Source organism: Podarcis melisellensis (assembly GCF_964234715.1).
Source record: "Podarcis melisellensis genome assembly, chromosome: 14".
Lineage (NCBI taxonomy): Eukaryota > Metazoa > Chordata > Lepidosauria > Squamata > Lacertidae > Podarcis > Podarcis melisellensis.
Window position 1 is genome coordinate 24,899,717 of NC_138546.1, and position 18,342 is coordinate 24,918,058.

An 18,342-nucleotide genomic window follows, 5' to 3' on the forward strand; every position below is an offset into this window, starting at 1 on the left:
CAACCCACCCAAGACGGTTTTTCAGCTGTGGTTGCGCAGGGAGGGTCGCATCTTGGCCTCGCAGCATTACTACTACTACATTTATTGCATATTTTTTATTATCCTCCCTCATCTGGCAGGATTGCCCCGGTGTTCTCCACGTGTGGCCCGCTGTGGGGGCGGAGCTTCCCAGCCAAGCTCCAATGGGGAGGAAGGGGAGGGGCAGTCGAGCCCCATCCGGGTTCTCAGAGCGACTCCCGTCATCATGGCAACCAGCCCCACCCCCAGAGGTGGGATCACCGGTTGCCCAGCTCCGTGGATTGGCGGGGAGTTCGCTCCGCCCCTGGGCAGAACCTACTTCTCTACCCGCGCAGAGTCGGCCCGCTCTGAGCTTCCCGGCCTGGCTGTGGCGCTGAAGTGCGCGCGCACCGCGCAGGCGCCGTTTGGCGGACGGGTCGCGCCGAGGGACAGGCTGCGCCGACGCGCTCCGCTTCCTGCGAGGGAAAGTCCAGGCTTGAGACAAAAGGGGGGGAGGCGAGTAGGGAACATCCGGGTCATTCGCCGCCGCCGCCGTCGCCTGAATCCGGGACACGCGCGGGAGCTGCTGCTGCGGCCGCTACACGGTGAGGCCTTTGGCGGGAAGACGCCTAGCAAGAGGCCGCGGGCAGGAGCGGGAAGCGGAGGAGGCGGCGGCGGACTGGGCCTAGAGGCAGCCCGGAGGCGGAGAGGGAAACGCGCGGCGGAGGCCTCTCAGCCCGCGGAGCGGCCGCCTTCTCGGCCTCCTCCCGGGGCTCCCGCTGGTCCCTCAAGGTCAGGCCTGGCTGCTCGCGCTCCGCCTCCGGGGCCAGGAGAAGGCCGGGCCGGGCCCATAGCCGTGTTCCGCCGAGGCGGGGCTGGTTGCTCCGGGGCCGGGCCGGGCCTTCCTGCGGCGGCGGCGGCGATGCTCCTAGGGCTCGCACGGGACTCCTAGGCCGCGGTACTCCTCCGACCTCCTCCCCCCGCCCGCCCGGTTGTTGGACTTGGGGAGGGAGGAGGCGGCGGCCTGCGGGAAGCAGCAGCAGCAGCGCACGGCGGGAGGGGAGAGGCTCAGGGTCCTGGGATCCTTCTTTCTCTTCCCCCTCCCCCTCCCGCCTCGTCGGGAAAGCTGACAGTTTCCGGGGCTGCGGCGGCAAAGTCGCCCCAAGACGGTTTTTTGCGGCCCATTCGGTGGCGGCGATGCGGAAAACTTCAGCTGCCCTGACTGGCATCTGTTTTGTCTTGCAGAAGGACCTTGAATATGTCGGGGATTGCGCTCAGCCGACTTGCGCAGGAGAGGAAAGCCTGGAGGAAGGACCACCCGTTTGTAAGTGGTAGCATCTCCCACTGTGAAGATGAAGAAGAGGAGGGTTTTGTTTCCGGCATAACTCCAGCCCCTTTTTGGTGTTCTAACATTCCAAAAGCTTAGCAGAGAGGCTTTTTCAAAATATGAAATAGTTGATAATAAGTGAATAAGCACAGTACTTGATATTGCATTAGTAAAAAGTATGTAGAATCTGTATTTAAATGCTAAATAGAAATGGCCACCAAGGAATAATATATACATTTTTTTGAAGAGACACATTTTAAGTTATTTTGTTTTTTAAAAAAGCTGCACATTGTAAACAAATGATTTTCAAAGGCACCCTGAGTGCCTTTAATCAGGGCAAGTGCCTGTATTCTTTCCAAAATTCTAAGCAGCTATTGGACACTATCAGTGGCTCAATAGAAACTGGCTAGTGATGAGCCACAACCAATATTTTACACATTTCTGTTCTACAACAAATAATAAACAAAGATGATCATTTAGCTATTGCGTAAAAATGCACTTGATTTCTCTCTGAAATTCTAGTCTCTGAATGTCTTCAACATGCTGATAAAGTATGTACACGGCCACAGTGAGTCTGAAGTCCTAAACAGTGTAATAGCCATTGTTGGCCATACTCAAAGTTGACCTGCTAAGAGTACTGGGCCTAAGGTAGCCATGTCCATTAATTTAAATAGGCCTACTGTGAGTAGGACTGACATTGGAGGAGCACAAGGTTCTGTGACTAGCCCTTTCACTAGCATACACTGTATGTTGCCGTGATATCTCACATCATCTTCAGCTAACCTTTTAATTGTTTTAGGGTTTTGTAGCAGTACCAACAAAAAATCCAGATGGTACGATGAATCTCATGAATTGGGAATGTGCTATTCCAGGAAAGAAAGGGGTAAGGTTTTGGATGCCTACCAACATTACTGTTCTGTTCTTGGAAGATAGTATTTTATGTTTGGTCTATACTAGTTTAAGGGTACTTGTGTTATATCAAAATGATTTCACCCATCCGTGAAAAATACTTCGAGTTAAATGACTAAATTTCCATTCACACCAAAATTACTGTTAATCGCAAAAAAGAATCATCTGTGTCTTAGTTATTTCTCAGCTGGATGTTTGATTGGTTGTTCTGAAACAGTTTGCTGCTTGTCTCCTAATAAACTCTCAATGCAATGGAATTGAGTGGCCCAGGTGTCTCCATTGGAGATGCTTTTCATAATTCTTGTCATTCTGCTCTTAACAGGAAAGTTTGTATTGGCAAGACTGGAGTTGTATCTACTCAGTAATGGTAGAATAGGCTAAAAAGGCTTGTATGGAAAGAAATGTTAGCAAGTTCTTAAAATGAGGGAGATTTAAAGCGGCTGTAAGAGAAGCAATATTTTAACCTGGTGTAAATCTTTCACAGTGGATTTGCAATACTTTGCTGCATTAGTTGTCTATCTTGAAGTATATATGTGTGTGTTTGTAGCTGCCTGATATTCTCATTATACACCTCTGGAGAGTATGCTAGCCTAGGCAGCTTGGTCCTAGATCACTCAATATTTCTAACCTATGCTATGCTCTCCTGACAGACACCATGGGAAGGAGGCTTATTTAAATTACGGATGCTTTTCAAGGATGATTATCCCTCCTCACCCCCAAAATGTAAGTCAAGTGAGATTAACTCATATAAACTGCCTAGAAGTATTTTTTGATTAAGCAGTATTTGAATCTTGCAAAGTAAACAAAATAATGAAAGACTTTCAGATTAAGGTTGTTAAATGATGTAGTGACCCTAGCAACACAATAGTTTGCCACCTGTGTTGTGAAATCCATTCCTTTCACAGGATGCTTTCAACTTGAAGAAATGTATTATTTCTCTACCAGATTTCTCCCTCGTTTTTGCCTGTACAAATATTAGGAGTCCCTGGAATAGGAGAACAAATTGTCCTGAACCACTGGAGCTCTGTCTTCATTATTTCCTTTGCCCTGTTTTGTCCTGAAATTGTTTCTGATTTCTTATGGATAGAAGCTCTGGAAAGTGGCCCTCAAGTGACAAGCAAAAGCTGTGTTGTTGTTTCACAGCTTCTGGTATCCCCAAGGATCCTTAGATGTTGGGCTGCTCCACGTTTGCTGCTCTTAATAGTTTTTTCTTTTTAACATTGTTAATAACTGCCTTGAATGACCTTTTGTGCAACAGGCAGAAAAAATATTTTAATAATTGTTTTAATATTTTCCCATTTGGTTTAAAATGATAAAGAGATGAATTTTTAAAGTTTAAGTCTACTGATTTTTTTCCTTAATGATTGCTCCCCCCCCCATGTTTTTCACTGTTTCTATTTTAGTGGTAAGCTGCCTTGAATCCCTGTGATGGTAAAAGGCGGTATATAAATAAACATATTAGAAGTGGTATATTACTTTCTAGGCTTCATTGCCTGTTGCCCTTATTTGAATTCACTGTTTTCTTTTTTTGTTTTAATGTTTCACTTGGTCTTGTTATGAATGCATCCAGAGGAAATATTTTCCCCTCACTTGCTCTCCACTCCCTCCACTTTAAGCGTGTGTGTGTGTGTGTGTGCATGCGTGCCTTTCTCCTAAGCTGCAGTTCTTCAAATTGTAGGTGGTGGTGACAGCAACAGCTGTTCTCAAACAGCATCCCCTGAATGAGAGTGATGAGTGGTGTGTTGATTGGTTGATCCAGGTGTGATTGTTGCAAATAAATTTACTTGAGGCTCCTTTGATTCAGCAACCTGGGAAAGCGCAAGTTGTGTGATGGCAAAAAGTTTTTTTCCCCTACAGTGGAGTAGTCACATGATGACAGATGAAGCCTTTCCACATAATTGCTTGGCTTTATGTCTGAACTAGGTCTTCTTTTGTGCAGGCAAATTTGAGCCACCCTTATTTCATCCAAATGTGTACCCTTCAGGCACTGTGTGTCTGTCCATCCTAGAAGAGGATAAGGATTGGAGGCCTGCAATCACAATTAAACAGGTATGCAGTTTTCTCTACACAAAAAAAGGGCTACAGGAGGCTGGGATAGACACTTCCCTGGGTGGGTTTAAATTGAGCCAAGTGCCCCTTTTCTTGGCAAAAATCACAGAAATGCAGTAAGCTAGTATTGCCTGCTCTGAATGGCAGTCTCTCTCCAGGCAGATAATTCTTCTGTCTCACCTACTGTGCATTTTTTGTACCTGGAGATTAAGCCTGAGACCTTCTGCATCCAAAGCATATATCTTACCAGTGAACAGTGCTCCCTGGCAGCTGTTGATTCACATAGTTCGTGAGCAAACATGCATACATAGTGGCGGAAGTAGTTAACTCATCTGGCTGCAGTTAACCTGAGAGTCTTGCTGCCTTGAAACATAGCCCAAAACTTCTGGTTATGTGGCCATCATACTTTTTGCTCTAGAGAACGTATAACTGCTATGGGAAGCAAAACAATTGTGGAATCGAGTTTCCATAAGAACACTAGCAAAGAGAGAGGCTGCAGTCGCTTTGCACCCTGAACTCAAGTCCCTTTCATAAACATACTTAGGGTTGGACTTTACCTGCCTGGAGCTTTCCAGAAAGCAAGAGTGCTCTCTAGCAGGACAATGAGTTGTGTGCAATGTTAGTCAAACTCAGTGTGCAAGGTTAGTCACACTCAGGGTGGACTTCAGCTGGCTACAGTCCATGTTTCTCCATGACATGAGAAGCCAACGTGTACACCCCAAATCATCATTGGAACAGCAGGATATAATTCAGTGTACTTGGAAAGATCTTGGATTCATGTTTAAAAGACTGTTTTGAGTGGAATTTCTGTCTTTGTTTTTAGAGAGCACTGAATAACTAAGCTAAATAATCTGTTTTAAAATAAAAATGGTTTAGTATATATTTGATTCAAATTCATTGTGGCCACACAGGGAGCTTCTCATGTTTCAACTGCATTTTCTCATGCAGACTTTAAATCTGTTTTATAACAATACTTGCGTGAAGGGTGTTCCTTTTCTTCTGTGCTCATAGATCTTGTTAGGAATCCAAGAACTCCTAAATGAACCAAATATTCAGGACCCAGCTCAAGCAGAGGCTTACACAATTTACTGGTGAGTAGACTTCACCTGCTCTGATGTGATACCCCTTGACAATTGCAGTCACAGTAGACTGATACTTCCTCTCAAAAGACAGAACCAAATATCCACTGTGTCTCTTTCCCTGTCAATCATAGTAGGTAAGCATTTGTGTAACGCTTTGGGGCTAAACTAGACAAAAATGCAGGGTTTTAAAAATGCAGGAGGCAGCTGCTTCAGAAGTTGGAGTGAATCGCTGCCCTTCCTCCAAAATTGATTGTGTGAGGAAGGAGCTGTTGGCACCAGTGAGGCTTCTGTGCAAGTAGCAGGGGCTGAAATAGTTCAGTTGGTAGAGCATGAGACACTCAATCGCAGGGTTGTGGGTTTGAGCCCCATGTTGGGCCACAAGATTTCTGCATTGCAGGGGATTGGATTCGATGACCCTCATGGTCACTTCCAACCTTGCAATTCTTTGATTCTGTGAAGTGCTTCACCTATCTTAACCATGTTGCTTGTAAAAATGACACCTTCCTCATTCATATCCATACCCCTTTCCATCTCCAGTCATCAACTCCTGGGAGATCTGTTAGATCCCAGTGTTCTGAGTATTCTGCATGTGGGGTCTTCAGTGTTTGATTATCTCAAGCTATGGGCTTGATACAGAATGCCTCATGCAGAGAGATCTTTAAAAGTCAAGTCACCTTTCTCTTTTTAGCCAAAACAGAGTGGAATATGAAAAGAGGGTTCGAGCACAAGCCAAGAAGTTTGCACCATCATAAGCTCCTGTCATCCAGCATCTTAAAGGAAGGGATTAATTGGCAAGAACTTGTTTACAAAACTTTTGCAAATCTATTGTCACTATGTACAATTAATAGTCACTTAGGGGAGGGGATTGTATGTGTGCCATTTTCCATATTCGCCACTTGTATACAGTTCTAAATTTGCTGAATTGCCCCCCGTTTTTTCATACAGGGTCTCTTCCTTCAGTCTTTTGTATTTTTGATTGTTATGTAAAACTTGCTTTTATTTTAATATTGATGTCAGTATTTCAACTGCTGTAAAACTATAAACTTTTATACTTCTATAAATTCACTAGTATCTCTAGTTTCTTTGCTTTCTGATGCAGGCATGCTTTAAACTGTTTAGAAGTATATTTTGCCTCTACTTGGCTGTAAGAAGAAAAAGAAAAACATGCCCTCCACCCCCCTTTTTTGATTTCTACCAATAATAAATTAGGTTGTTGTTGCTTAAAAGCCTCCAGATCCAAAGTCAGCCAGCATCTTGATTCTGCATCACTTCCTTTGTGTTTATGGCGTTTTGTCTGTGTTGCTGTTTAGAGTAAATAAACTTGTTTCTATAAAGCTTTTTTGTCTCGCTTTCTTCCTTTAATATACTTGTCACTTTTGGAGTGACCTCTCCTGTGGGCATTCAATAGCTTTGGGAGAGATATCATGCCATGGTCATTCCAGGCAGCAGGAGTTAAAAAAGATCTGTGTGAGATCTTGAAAAGCCACCGGTAGTTGTAGTTCCATGTGACCATACTGCTGTATTCAAGCATCCAACATACAATAGCGCATCATTTGGCTGCTTGGCTTAATAGGATGAAAGGACAAACTAACCAAAGTTTGGTACATTAGTGTTTATTCCACTCCCATGAATATACATGTTGGGGGCAGGGATATGCTTTTCAACACTGCCATATAAGGATTTCCTTCCTTCAAATCAAAGCATCCTTTTAGCTGGCCAATAAGAGACTGAAGGGTTGAAAATGCATGTGTCAGACCCAGCAGCTTCATTCTCCTGGTGATATTCTCATTGGCTATTGTCCCAGACCCCACTGGTGACCTAAGGAAACATCTTTCCTCTTGCCTGTGTAGTTTCATCTTTCCTCTTGCCTGAAAAGTGAGGATTTTTTTTGTATCAAGGCACAAGTGACACAGGTTAAATACTGCAATGGGTTTGGGGTGCTTTTGTAACACTACAATTTCAGCCACCTTTGTTTTGCTACCATCTGATCCCCAAGAGGCAGCTCACTGGAGGGGTGTGTGTGTGGAGTCCGGCCTTGCTCCAGCAAGGTAGTCCCTTGTGTTCTTCACCCTAAGCAGTATAAGAAGGGTCAGGGTGCCTGCCCATCTCAGCTGGAGCTTCTCATTCAGCATCTGCATTCCCAGCCACCAGGCCAAAGCCTCTCTTGGGTATCAGGAGAGGTACTGAATTGAGAGGTGGAGGCGTTACTTTCAGAGAACCTCACCCAGTTTATTTCCTTCCAATATCACAACATATTCTACTAGTAGAAACTAGCTGAAATGGTGATTTAAAAGCGTGCCACAGTTGCAGTGTATGGCCACTACAGCAGAAGAGAGACGGTGAGGCCCCATTTGCTAGCAGTAAGTGGGGACTGCTATCCACAGAAGAAGGTTCTCAACCAACCCTGTATATCTTCTTAACCCACTGGACTCACCAGAGCAAAGTGCAGTCAAGCCCAATCCTAGACAGGCTTTATTTAAAAGCAAACCCCATCACTGAGTTCAATGGGACTTACTTCCTTGTAAGAATGCTCAGGATTGGAACCTTGGTTTGTTTTTAGTTTTCTCCCACACAGCTGGCTTGCTGTGTGCAGCACATGTTGCATTCAGGTCCTCTGAGCTGCTACTCTTTCCAGCATCCTCCTCCTCCTCCTCATCCGATGTTTCTTCATCGGAACTTTCATCACCAGCAGTTATTCTATGAATGGAGATCAGTGTAATACAAACCAAGAAGGAAAAGGAAAATGAGACTACTGCTACGTCAACTCAGAAGTAAGCCCCACTAAATGGACTTGTTCCCTGGTGGGTTTAGGATTGCAAACCTGAAGATCTTACCCTGAAGTTCTGGCAGGCCTGTTGGGATTAAAAAACTCTTTTCCAGAGTCAATATCAAAGGGGTCTGTGGAGAGAAAAAAACAGGATGGTAAGCTATTGTTCCAAGTTTTTTCTTCTCTAGAACCATATGCATGCAGTTACATCCCATCTTTCAGAATGCAAATCATTCCAAGATGACTTAAAAGTAAAATCAATATACAATAATGTACCAGTACAATGCCAATAGTAATTGCCACAGGCAGTTGATGGTAGATAACTTGGGAGCATGGGGTTGGTTTGTTAGTCCAGCTGGTGTGGTCTCTGAGGGCAGGGGAGATGGCAGAGACTTTATATTGACAATAATTACTGCATCAGAGAAGACCAATATCACTGGCTGACAGTGAGCTACTAGGCTTAACTCAAGGTGTTAGTGTTGCCATAACAAAGCTCTAAATGTTGAGTTGAGGTGATTTAATACTTGTATTTCACTTTTCCAACAACAAATGTTGAACCATTGTTTTCTGATTATGTTGAGGGGGTTTATGGGATTTTGGAGCAGTATTTTGTATATTGTAGCCCTTTGTTGTTAGGAGGAGGTTTTTGAAGGCTGTCAAGGGCCTAGTTGCTGCTCATTTTACTACTGGATTATTTAAAAGGGCATGTACTTGGTGGTGTGTTAGCCCAGGGCATTTCGGTGTCCCCTAGTTTGTCTTGTATTTCTTGCGTTGATATGGGTTTGTTATTTTTGTAGAAGTCTGCTGGGCGGTATAAGCCTTTGGCTTCTCAGGTTTTTATCTAGAGGTTTTGTGCTGCGTGGTGCATTAGTGGATGGTGTGCCCACTATGGGGGATTAGTGGGGATGGGTTTGAGGACAGTTTACTTCCTTCTTCCTTCCATGCTTTAAGCATGGTCTGTGTGAACCTGTTTAGTGTTGTGGGGATTTTCCTTAGTTTTTTGGGGAGGAATGGGTAAGCTGTGGTGAAGCTATTTTCAATTATGTCTCTCTCCAGGTGTACTCATTGTTTTGTCTTGTCTTCTAGAATGTATGGGATTATGTGGGGCACTTTGTTGGTGATGTAGTATAGTTCTATGCTGGGGATTCCCCACGCTCCTAGGGGGCACCCAAGTTATGTGGCTGACTGATCCTATATGTTCATCCCAGAAGAATGGAGCAGCTTTCTGACTAAGCACCACTTGATTTCCTGACCATGGAGGTGCGGGGGAGACAAGGGCAATGTCAAAGCATTGTTTAAGAAGACTCAAAGGTCCTCAGAAGTAAAAGTCAGTAGGTTCTTACCTATTTCTTCTTTTTCTTTTTCTTGGGCATGAGTCAGAAACTCTTGTTCAACTTTCAGTACTTCCTGTTCACAATTACAGGCTGCATATTTCTCCAGGAGGTCTTTATTCAAATCAAGGAACACTTTTCCCCATTTAAATTTTTGTAAGAGGATTGTGGCAAGATCAGAGAATCCTAAAATAAAGACAAGAAAGTCTGCATTTTAAAAAAAATTACACGGTACTTTGCAGGCGAAGAAGCTGTCCAGCCCCATACCTCCTAGTTGCTCGTGACATTCTGAAATAAATAAGTTTTTATCTATCTATCTACTTCATTGGCATAAAAAGTGCACCGTATACATGGATCAAAATACAACACAGTTAATGAAACATATTAAGAGGTACTTTAGGATAAAACTGTCCAGACATTGTGAGGTACGTTAAGACCCATGGGGACAATTTTATAGCATCACTCAGAAATCTTGCCACATTCTCCAATTAATCAGTTAGTTGGGACAGAGGCAGGTAGCTCAAAATAAAGACAGAAGTCCCTCTTAAAAAGTAATTGAACAATGTGTACATTCACATACACCTTGCTGTAAGCCTATAGCAGTGCTCAAAAGAAGGGAGGGAATGTGGAGAGAACAGACCCCAGATTCCTCAGCAGATGCCACAGACCCCCCAGAACATTTTCAAACTTGCCCCAGTCATCAAGGAAATATGTTTGACACTAAGGCGTGGCTGCACACAGATAGGCATGTATTCATATAGTCCACTGTACAGCAAAGAATTAGTCCTACAAGCTTTTCTTCCAGCCTCACCCACAATGTAGAAAGTAGCTGCAAATGCTTCCACACAGGAGAGTTTGCATGGCCGGCCGTAGTTCACTGGATTTGCAGCCACCAGAAAGGGCAGCAGGCGGAGATGGCTTCCCTTCATCTTGGCAAACGGTGTCTCATCCAGCTTTGCCCAAGAGCAGTCAATAACCGCAATTCCATTCTGAGCCACAATCTGTCTAAAAACACAGCAACAGCAATTTCAAACCAGGATGTTGCTGGTTTCTTGCTCCACTAGAGCTGCTTTGGGATCCAGTTAGGATAGCAGATATGAGTTGCTCAAGACCGCCAAGCCAGACTTCTCATGCTAAGACACTGGATGTGGCCAAATCTGAACAAATCTGAATAACCAAGGACTCAGCAACATTACATTGATCCTAAGGTGTGAAGTTTCATCAGCTCACTAGCTTGTGGAAGCATCCACTTGAACAAAGCCCAAAAAGAACACTGGCTGGGAACACACCTCAACCCTGAAGTATCAGTCTTACAGGCTCCACATACTGGCCCTACACATGAGCACTAAGAAGAAAGCAGCCCTGTAGCTGGACCAGCCTGTTCTTAGAGATGCCTGAGGGAAGCCTGCAAGCAGGGCATGAACACAACAGCACTCATTCAGAGGCAGCAATGGAGACAGAACAAAACAATTATGGCTAGAAGCCACTGATAGGCTTGTCATGAATCTGTCTAATCCTCAGTGAAAAGTTGATGGCTATCACTGCCTCTCAGCAAGTTCCAGAGTTTATTACCAGCTGTGTGAAGAGCTGCTTTTTTTTGTCTGCCAAAATTACCATTGAGTGGCCCTGAGGTATAGCATGATTAAAGGTCCTGCCTTTTCCCCTCCACCGGGCAGAAACCCTCTTCCTGTCTTTGCTGGCTTCCCCTTTCCTCTAGATGCCTGTAAATACAATCTGGCAAGTATCTAAAAAGGAAGTATTATTGATATTAATACATGTTCCATATTTTCTTTTAACACTATCAACATGCGTAAGAGATTCAGGAACTAAGTATTTACCATCTCAAAGGAATGGCCAGGCTACCCAGAAAAGGCAATCATATAAAGCATTATCATGTATCCTGGCTGAGGGCCATCTCTTTCTGTGATGTATGCATGATGTTTTGGGGGGTGGTCTTGAGCTACAGGGTAGGCAATTTCAAAAGTCTATATAACTGCTTGCACACCAATGTTCTGGGTTCCTCCTCCCTCCTGCATGTGGTGAGTGAGCACCCTGTTGCAACAGTTTAATAAAGATCAGGCTTACTAGCTGCTTTGCTTCTCAATATTCTCTGGTTGGCCTCTGTTATTTTCTCCTACCGATAGAGAACCTACATAAGGACTCTGTACGGGCTCTTGGATACGCCATCAGGGAAAAGGGAGCAGATTTTTCTTCTAACACCTTCCTAGCTCCGCCGGCTCCGCTCACCTGTCTGCGGGGGAGACAAAGCGGGTGGCGGCGGGGCTGAGGATGACGCCTCCGAAGCGCTGCCCCAGGCGCAGCGTCCGCACCAGCCCCTTCCTCGCCAGCCGCCGCCCCGTGCAGCGCCGCGGGTCGCAGTGCCCCAAGTCCCACATGGCCAGCGGGGGAGAAGGCGAGGCCCGGACCTCGCCGCTACCCGGCTCCGGCTCTGGCTCGGACGACCCCGCCGCCGCGCCCTTGACGGGGGAGGAGGAAGAGTGGCCGCGGAGCGGGTCCCCGCCCAAGATGGGGCCGGAGTCGCCGCCGGGGCCTTCCTCATCCTCCGCCTCCGCGAAGGCCTCGAGAGGGGGTCCCGGCCGGGGCTGCCGCTGCCGCCGTTGCTGCTGCTGCTGCCGCTTCCGCCCCATCTCCTCGTGGACCAAGGGGAGAAGAGGCGGGTAGAGCGGCTCCCGGACGCCCCGGAAGAGCAACCCCTGCAGGCGCTTCCGGGTCTCGCCGGAGACCGAAGATGGCGGCATCTGCCGGCGGTGCAAGGAGGAAGCTGGAGGAAGGGACGAGGGTCGGGATGGGCGCGACGGCGTTGCTGCTGCTGCTGCTCCCTCTGATGGGAGGTAGGGAGGCGCCCCCCAGCCCCCCAACCCCTCTCACCGCCCCTACTCACGCTCCCCTCCATAGCTGTCAACTTTCAGATTTGAAAATAAGGGATCAGCAGCCTCACCTGTCCCGGGGACAGTCTACGGGATATCTAACGATCCAGGATAGCAGCGGGAAGCAGCGGGAAACGGCGCTGGAATAAGGGAATTTCCCGCAAAAAAGAGAAGGTTGACAGCTATGCTCCCCTCTCTCTTCCAGAACTGGTCGCTGGCGGGAAGATGAAAGTCGTGGAGGAGCCCAACAGCTTCGGGTGAGCGCTTGAGACATTTCCCTGTCCCCCAAGTGGGCGCCCCCCACCATGAGCGCCCCTGAGGACTTCTCTTCCTCTCCTTGCTTCCTTCCCCACCAGGCTCAACAACCCCTTCCTGCCTCCGTCAAACCGCCTCCAGCCCAAAGCGTCCCCTTCGCCTGTGGCAGGTGAGTGGCTGGGGCAGGGCAGGGCAGGTGCCTAGGCAGGCAAGAGCCGCAGGGCTCCACGGCCAGAGCTCCAGAGGGAGAGCCCTTTGAAGAGGATCCTCTGCCTTCCTCTCCCTGTTGCCTATGGGCTGCCTTTATGAGCGAGCCTCCTTGTTTCTTTCCTAGGACCGGCACATCTTTTTGGGCTGGCGGGCAAGTGCTTCAGTTATATCGAATCCATGTGAGTATCTCGTTGGCGTGTCAAATAGTGAAACTCTGTACATTGTAATAAAAGACAAACATTCAAAATGCTTTCAATATTTAGGTACAAGTATGAATTCTGCCCATTCCATAATGTCACCCAGCATGAGCAGACGTTCCGGTGGAATGCCTACAGTGGAATTCTCGGGTAAGCAGGTTCTGACATTTGTTCCAATATTTGTTTGTTATTGACTATTTAAAAGCTAGTATTCTAGGATCAAAAAACTGCCTGGTTTAACAGGAGAGTCAAAAGCAGCACCTTCAAATTCAGTCACATTTGTGGCCCGTGCTAGTATACAGTTGAAAACTAGATTTCTACAGTTTTGCCCACCCCAAGGATTCAAACCTTCAGAACTGCAGTATAAGTTATTACAGGGCTTAAGTCCTAGCACACAGTGCCCTTACTGTGCCTGTATTAGTCTTAAGCTGGTGCTTTCATGAAATACATTAAGTGACTGGGTATTACTTATCCTGCAGTCGCCTAGCTGTTTAATTGCCCTGTTAGATTGACACTTTTGTTTCTGGGGAACAGATGCTTCATAGCCTGAGACAAAACAGAACCCTGCAGGCTGCATGTCAGAGTAGACTGTCAGCACCACTTTATAGAAAAGGCCATTAACTACTGATACCATGATTGATGGCACCAAATTCCACTTTTCCCTTTGAGGTTTTCTTAAAAAACAGATTTTTTTAACCTGTTTACTTTCTTTCTAGAATCTGGCATGAATGGGAAATTGAAAACAATACATTTGCTGGTATGTGGATGAGAGATGGAGATTCGTGTGAAACCAGGAACCGACAAACAAAGGTAAGCAGTAAGGATGTACTAAAGAACAAAAATACCTTTAGGCCATCTACAAGTTTTGAAAGTGTTCCTTGCTTTCATCACAACACTTGTAAAAAGGGGAGGGGGGCAGACAGGCTTTGCACAGGAGAAGAATTTGGTTCTTCATTGGGCTATTTCACTGCCAAGGAATGGTATCTGAGACATTTTTCTTTACAAAGCACTCAGGTAATACTGTAAGTTTCTCCTAACAGTCTGATTGTATGCTTGCCTACAGCAAGATAAGCTACGTGATGTTCCTTGTCTTTGGGAAGAAACAGGACTACAGTGGTACCTCTGGATGCAAACGGGATCCGTTCCAGAGCCCCGTTCGCATCCTGAGTAGAATGCAACCCGCGACTTCATGTTGCATGTGCATGTGCAGGCGGCGAAACCCAGAAGTAACGCGTTCCGTTATTTCTGGGTCGCCGCAGAGTGTAACTTGAAAACGCTCAGCCTGAGCGACTTCAACCCAAGGTATGACTACTTGATGCTGTTAAATCTCATGACAGTGCTTGATGCTCACTGACTACTCCAGGAAATGATCCAGGGTGAAATGGGATTTGACGTAATATGAAGCCATAAATGGCTTTTTTCACTTATTCTCACTTCTTGCTTTTCAGGTTCTTCTTGTCTGTGGAAAGAAGAACAAACTGGCTCACGTGTCTGAACCGAGCACTTGTGTTTATTCTCTTACATTTGAAACTCCACTAGTTTGCCACCCACATTCTCTCTTAGGTAGGTTAAATACCTCCATTTCTGGGAGAGTGCCAGGAGGCACTGCAGTGATGCTAGCTTTTACTGCAAAAGGCCCTTTCACCAGAGTTCCCATCACCAAGGTTCCACTTTTGTGATGCAGAGATAAGCAAAGAGTGATGGAGCCTCATGATGCCTCCTTTGATTTCTGAGATGTGCTTTCTCTGGCCAGATTTTCAATATTGCTGCCGCAGTGCATCGCTGAGTGCAGAGATGATGATTGTCATTTTCATCATCTATATATTTGGGAAGTTGTTTGCCTGCTCATTATGTATTTGGGCACCTCTTAAGATACTGTAATGAAATTTTGTATGATGATTCCTTAAAGAAAGGGGGGGGGTTCTGTCTATATTTAGATACTGTTGCATGCAATTTTGAATCAAGATGGTGGACTGAAACCTTCCAAAGGGTGGTGCACTGATTTTTGTTTTCTCTTTACAGTCTATCCAGCTTTGCCTGAAACCCTCCGGAGGAAGTGGGATGAAGTGGAACAGTTGCTTTATGCTGAGCTAATCACAAAACAGGTTTGCTTCTTTTCTTTGTTACATCTCTGTCCTACCTTGCTTCTGTGGAACCCCGAGAGGCATACGCAGCTATCACAGGGAGCCTCCCTTCCAGGCACACTCCAGGCCCAGCTCAGCTCAGCTTAGGCCTTCATTCAGTGCTGCTACATTCAAAGTCTTGCCCTGGCTGTTCCCTAATTAGGGTGTGAAGGCTGCTCAGAGGAAAGGCTTTAAGGTACCGCTTCCGTATTTAACCTTGCAGTTTGTATATAGCACAGTGGGTGGGGTGGAATAAAGCAATGACATAGCTTCCCCTCAAAATTGACTGAGATTGATTTATAGATTCTCTCTTTAAAAACAACTTGGTTTTAAATAATAATTTAAATTAATATATAGCTGATCCTGTAGCCTGTACTTCTAATCTCTTAAAAGTGAATATTGGTAATCTATCAAGTGCATCGGAGGATGATTCTAATAATGGACTGGAAAAAGTCGTGGACTGGCAGATAGACATGTAATAAACCTGGAACTATTGAAGCTTTTTGAGGGAAAATGCTTTTTTCAGGGTGGTTTGTTTTGTCTTATCTTGGGGAACAGATTTGGTTTTTTATAAACCCTCTTTCATATCGTATTCCAAGGCTTTTCAATAAAAGAAATGAACAGTAACTACAGAAACAATTTAAAAATATTAGCATGCCAGTAAAAATCTACAAAAGGGGGTGGTGGAATGCAAGGAAATCATAGTTTCAACCTCTGGAAGGCAGTATAAAAGCAAAAAAGAAGAGTAACCTAAAAGTCTGATGGGTAGCATGGTCCAGATGTTTTGCTATATTCAAGTTTTGCAAAGTTGCTACTTAATTGTAAGCCAAAATGTTTTCATTATTAGAGTAACTACTTGAGTGTGCATGTGTTCAGGAAATACGTGGATTTCAAATGGGATACTTGATTTTCATAAATGTATTTTACCCGAGTCATTAAAATCCAGCTGGCCAGTGCTGAAATGCTGGCTCCCAGTTCTGAGGCCAGGCTCCTGGAAAACAGGTGAAAAGCAAATAGCAATTGGGAGGGTAAAAATAAGGCTTTATATTATATTTTGTTTTCTAGGGATACAAGAAATGGTTGAGAGAGATATTTGAAGAAGCAGGCTTCTTTAAATTAACTGGAGAGAAAGTGAGTGAGGGAAAGAAAACAAAGCCTCAACACCTGGAATTTGATTCACTGGAAAAGTGCAATAAGGTACAGAAATTGGTGCCTGAGATGCTAGGCTGGTGCATCGTGGCTGTTGTTTATCATTCTGCATTCTTCTTCCTGTGCTGTTTCAGTGACTTGGTCTATTAAAAAATAGGCATAGACTGAGTGGGAGGTGTGTTAGAAGTTGCTGGAATGATTAGCATCAGTGAACGTTGCCCAGTGCTTAAAAGTGCTATGGATGCGGGTAAAGAGTGGCAAGGCCCCAACTGGATTTCAAGCCTGCTATCAGAGTGGCTCTCCCAGACATAATCATTAACTTGATGGCGTAAAGGGCATCTGCTTTGCTTTTGTTTTCATGGCTTCTCTATTTGGGCATTTTGTAATTTTTGAACTTTTATGTTAAATTGTTACTTGTATTTGTGGATAACCATTGCCCTCTTATTTTCTAGGACTACAAAGAACTTTCTAAAGATCTGAAGAGGCTTACAGATTTACTTACTCAACATGGAATTTCGTATGAAACAAGCCTGAGTAAGTTGAGCAAAATTATTTCCTCCTCCCACACAACACTGATACAGTGGTACCTCAGGTTACAGACGCTTCAGGTTACAGACTCCGCTAACCCAGAAATAATACCTTGGGTTAGAACTTTGCTTCAGGATGAGAACAAAAATCGCACGGCAGCAGCGGGAGGCCCCATTAGCTAAAGTGGTACCTCAGGTTAAGAACAGTTTCAGGTTAAGAACGGACCTCCAGAATGAATTAAGTTCTTAACCCGAGGTACCACTGAATTGGCAATCTTAATTAACTCTTATTTGGGAATAAGTCTTGTTGAACTTGGCAGGCCCAAACATTGGCAGTGGAGGGGAGGGGAGAATGAGGCAGTCTTTAACTTTAACTTGTTTATACTCCTTCAACAACATAACATGTATAGTTTATAACTTAGGCTTCAAGGTGGGTGAAGTGTTGAAAGGGCTTGAGGTGGGGAAATGCCAGGTTCAGGGTAGGGGAAATGACAGAGCATCCTTCTGAATTCATCCCAGTCCTTGGTTCTTGATTGGGTGGGAAAGCTGTAGCTGGCTTATGGGATCAATGGTCTGAGCTTGGTATAAAGTAGTTATCTTCTTGTATTCTAGATGGAAACAGAGATGATAACCGTGCCACTCAGGCAGTTGTGACAGAAAAGCCAGCTCTTACTGTTGTTTCAAAGGCTGATTGGCACCTGCGTGGAGACACGGGAACATGGAATGACTCCCTCTAAGGAAAAATCCCCCTGGACAACTTGCTCAGCATTTGGGGTTTTCAAGCAATTAGAATTTAATCCACATTGTGTGGTTGTACTTGGGTTATGGAACCTGTGACCCCTCAGATGAGGCTGGAGTATAGCTTCCATCTTTCAGCATAGGCCACGCTAACTGGACCTGAAGGGAGCTGGGATTGAACAAGAAGCATATGGAAAGTCACAGGTTTCCTATCCCTCTTCTGTACCCCACAGGGAAGAGCAGAAACTGTTAAATATAGGACAGTCTTTTCAGCAGGCCGGTATCTGGTAGGAGCCTCTGCTGCCAACTCAGGACTCTCTTTTGGAGTGAAGGCAAGTTGAAGTTGTGGCAGCCTTTTTGAGCTTTGTGTCTTATTGCTTCGTAACAGAGAATACCACAAGTGAGGGCAGCAGTCTTGTGTACTGTGTGGTGTCTTGGGCCAGAAGAGGATCCATCCAATAAATTCCAGTCCTTAGAATTTTATTTAACAAAAGTGCACAGTGACCACAGTATAGGCGGAGGGACCCAATACAGGATTTATCCCAAAGGAACATTACAAATGACCAGTCAGTGTTGCAGGCATACACTATGAAGAAAACTTCAAGCAGAACTAGCCCCCTATGCTTAATTTTACTCCTATTAATTCAGCAGGCCCCTCCACTGCTTTATGATATATTTCTGATGGTTTCTACTAGGCTGCTAAGGCAAGAAACTGAACATACTTGATTTCTGCCGCCGCTTTCATTCATTTCAGAGGGACACTGAGCACGGAGACTGCTGCTCCATAGGCCAG

General features: G+C 45.2%; 3 protein-coding genes across 6 annotated transcripts; 2 read left to right on the forward strand and 1 right to left on the reverse strand.

Moving 5' to 3' along the window:
- Positions 1-444: 444 nt before the first annotated feature.
- Positions 445-6,698, forward strand: UBE2I (ubiquitin conjugating enzyme E2 I). 2 transcript variants are annotated; one of them, XM_081888272.1, is made up of 7 exons: positions 445-602; positions 1,243-1,321; positions 2,124-2,207; positions 2,884-2,956; positions 4,173-4,282; positions 5,294-5,373; positions 6,053-6,698. In XM_081888272.1, exons 2-7 carry the CDS (start codon positions 1,256-1,258, stop codon positions 6,114-6,116), a joined length of 477 nt encoding a protein of 158 aa, XP_081744398.1. In that variant the 5' UTR covers positions 445-602; positions 1,243-1,255; the 3' UTR covers positions 6,117-6,698. The 2 variants fall into 2 exon arrangements, with proteins under 2 accessions (XP_081744398.1, XP_081744399.1); XM_081888273.1 differs by lacking the exon at positions 445-602 and adding an exon at positions 841-955.
- Positions 6,699-6,961: 263 nt separating this feature from the next.
- TSR3 (TSR3 ribosome maturation factor) lies at positions 6,962-12,221 on the reverse strand (the record flags this gene model as incomplete). 3 transcript variants are annotated; one of them, XM_081888265.1, is made up of 6 exons in its annotated part: positions 6,962-7,232; positions 7,880-8,061; positions 8,199-8,262; positions 9,475-9,648; positions 10,274-10,467; positions 11,710-12,221. In XM_081888265.1, the coding sequence occupies 5 exons, from the start codon at positions 12,219-12,221 to the stop codon at positions 7,896-7,898; spliced, it is 1,110 nt and encodes a 369-aa protein (XP_081744391.1). In that variant the 3' UTR covers positions 6,962-7,232; positions 7,880-7,895. The 3 variants fall into 3 exon arrangements, with proteins under 3 accessions (XP_081744391.1, XP_081744390.1, XP_081744389.1); XM_081888264.1 differs by having other exon boundaries at positions 6,962-7,547; XM_081888263.1 differs by lacking the exon at positions 6,962-7,232 and having other exon boundaries at positions 7,573-8,061.
- On the forward strand, positions 12,188-18,027 carry GNPTG (N-acetylglucosamine-1-phosphate transferase subunit gamma). Its single transcript, XM_081888268.1, has 11 exons — positions 12,188-12,314; positions 12,556-12,607; positions 12,707-12,774; positions 12,940-12,994; positions 13,079-13,162; positions 13,729-13,822; positions 14,461-14,575; positions 15,035-15,117; positions 16,201-16,332; positions 16,737-16,818; positions 17,424-18,027. The coding sequence occupies exons 1-11, from the start codon at positions 12,212-12,214 to the stop codon at positions 17,546-17,548; spliced, it is 993 nt and encodes a 330-aa protein (XP_081744394.1). The 5' UTR covers positions 12,188-12,211; the 3' UTR covers positions 17,549-18,027.
- The last annotated feature ends 315 nt before the right edge of the window (positions 18,028-18,342 follow it).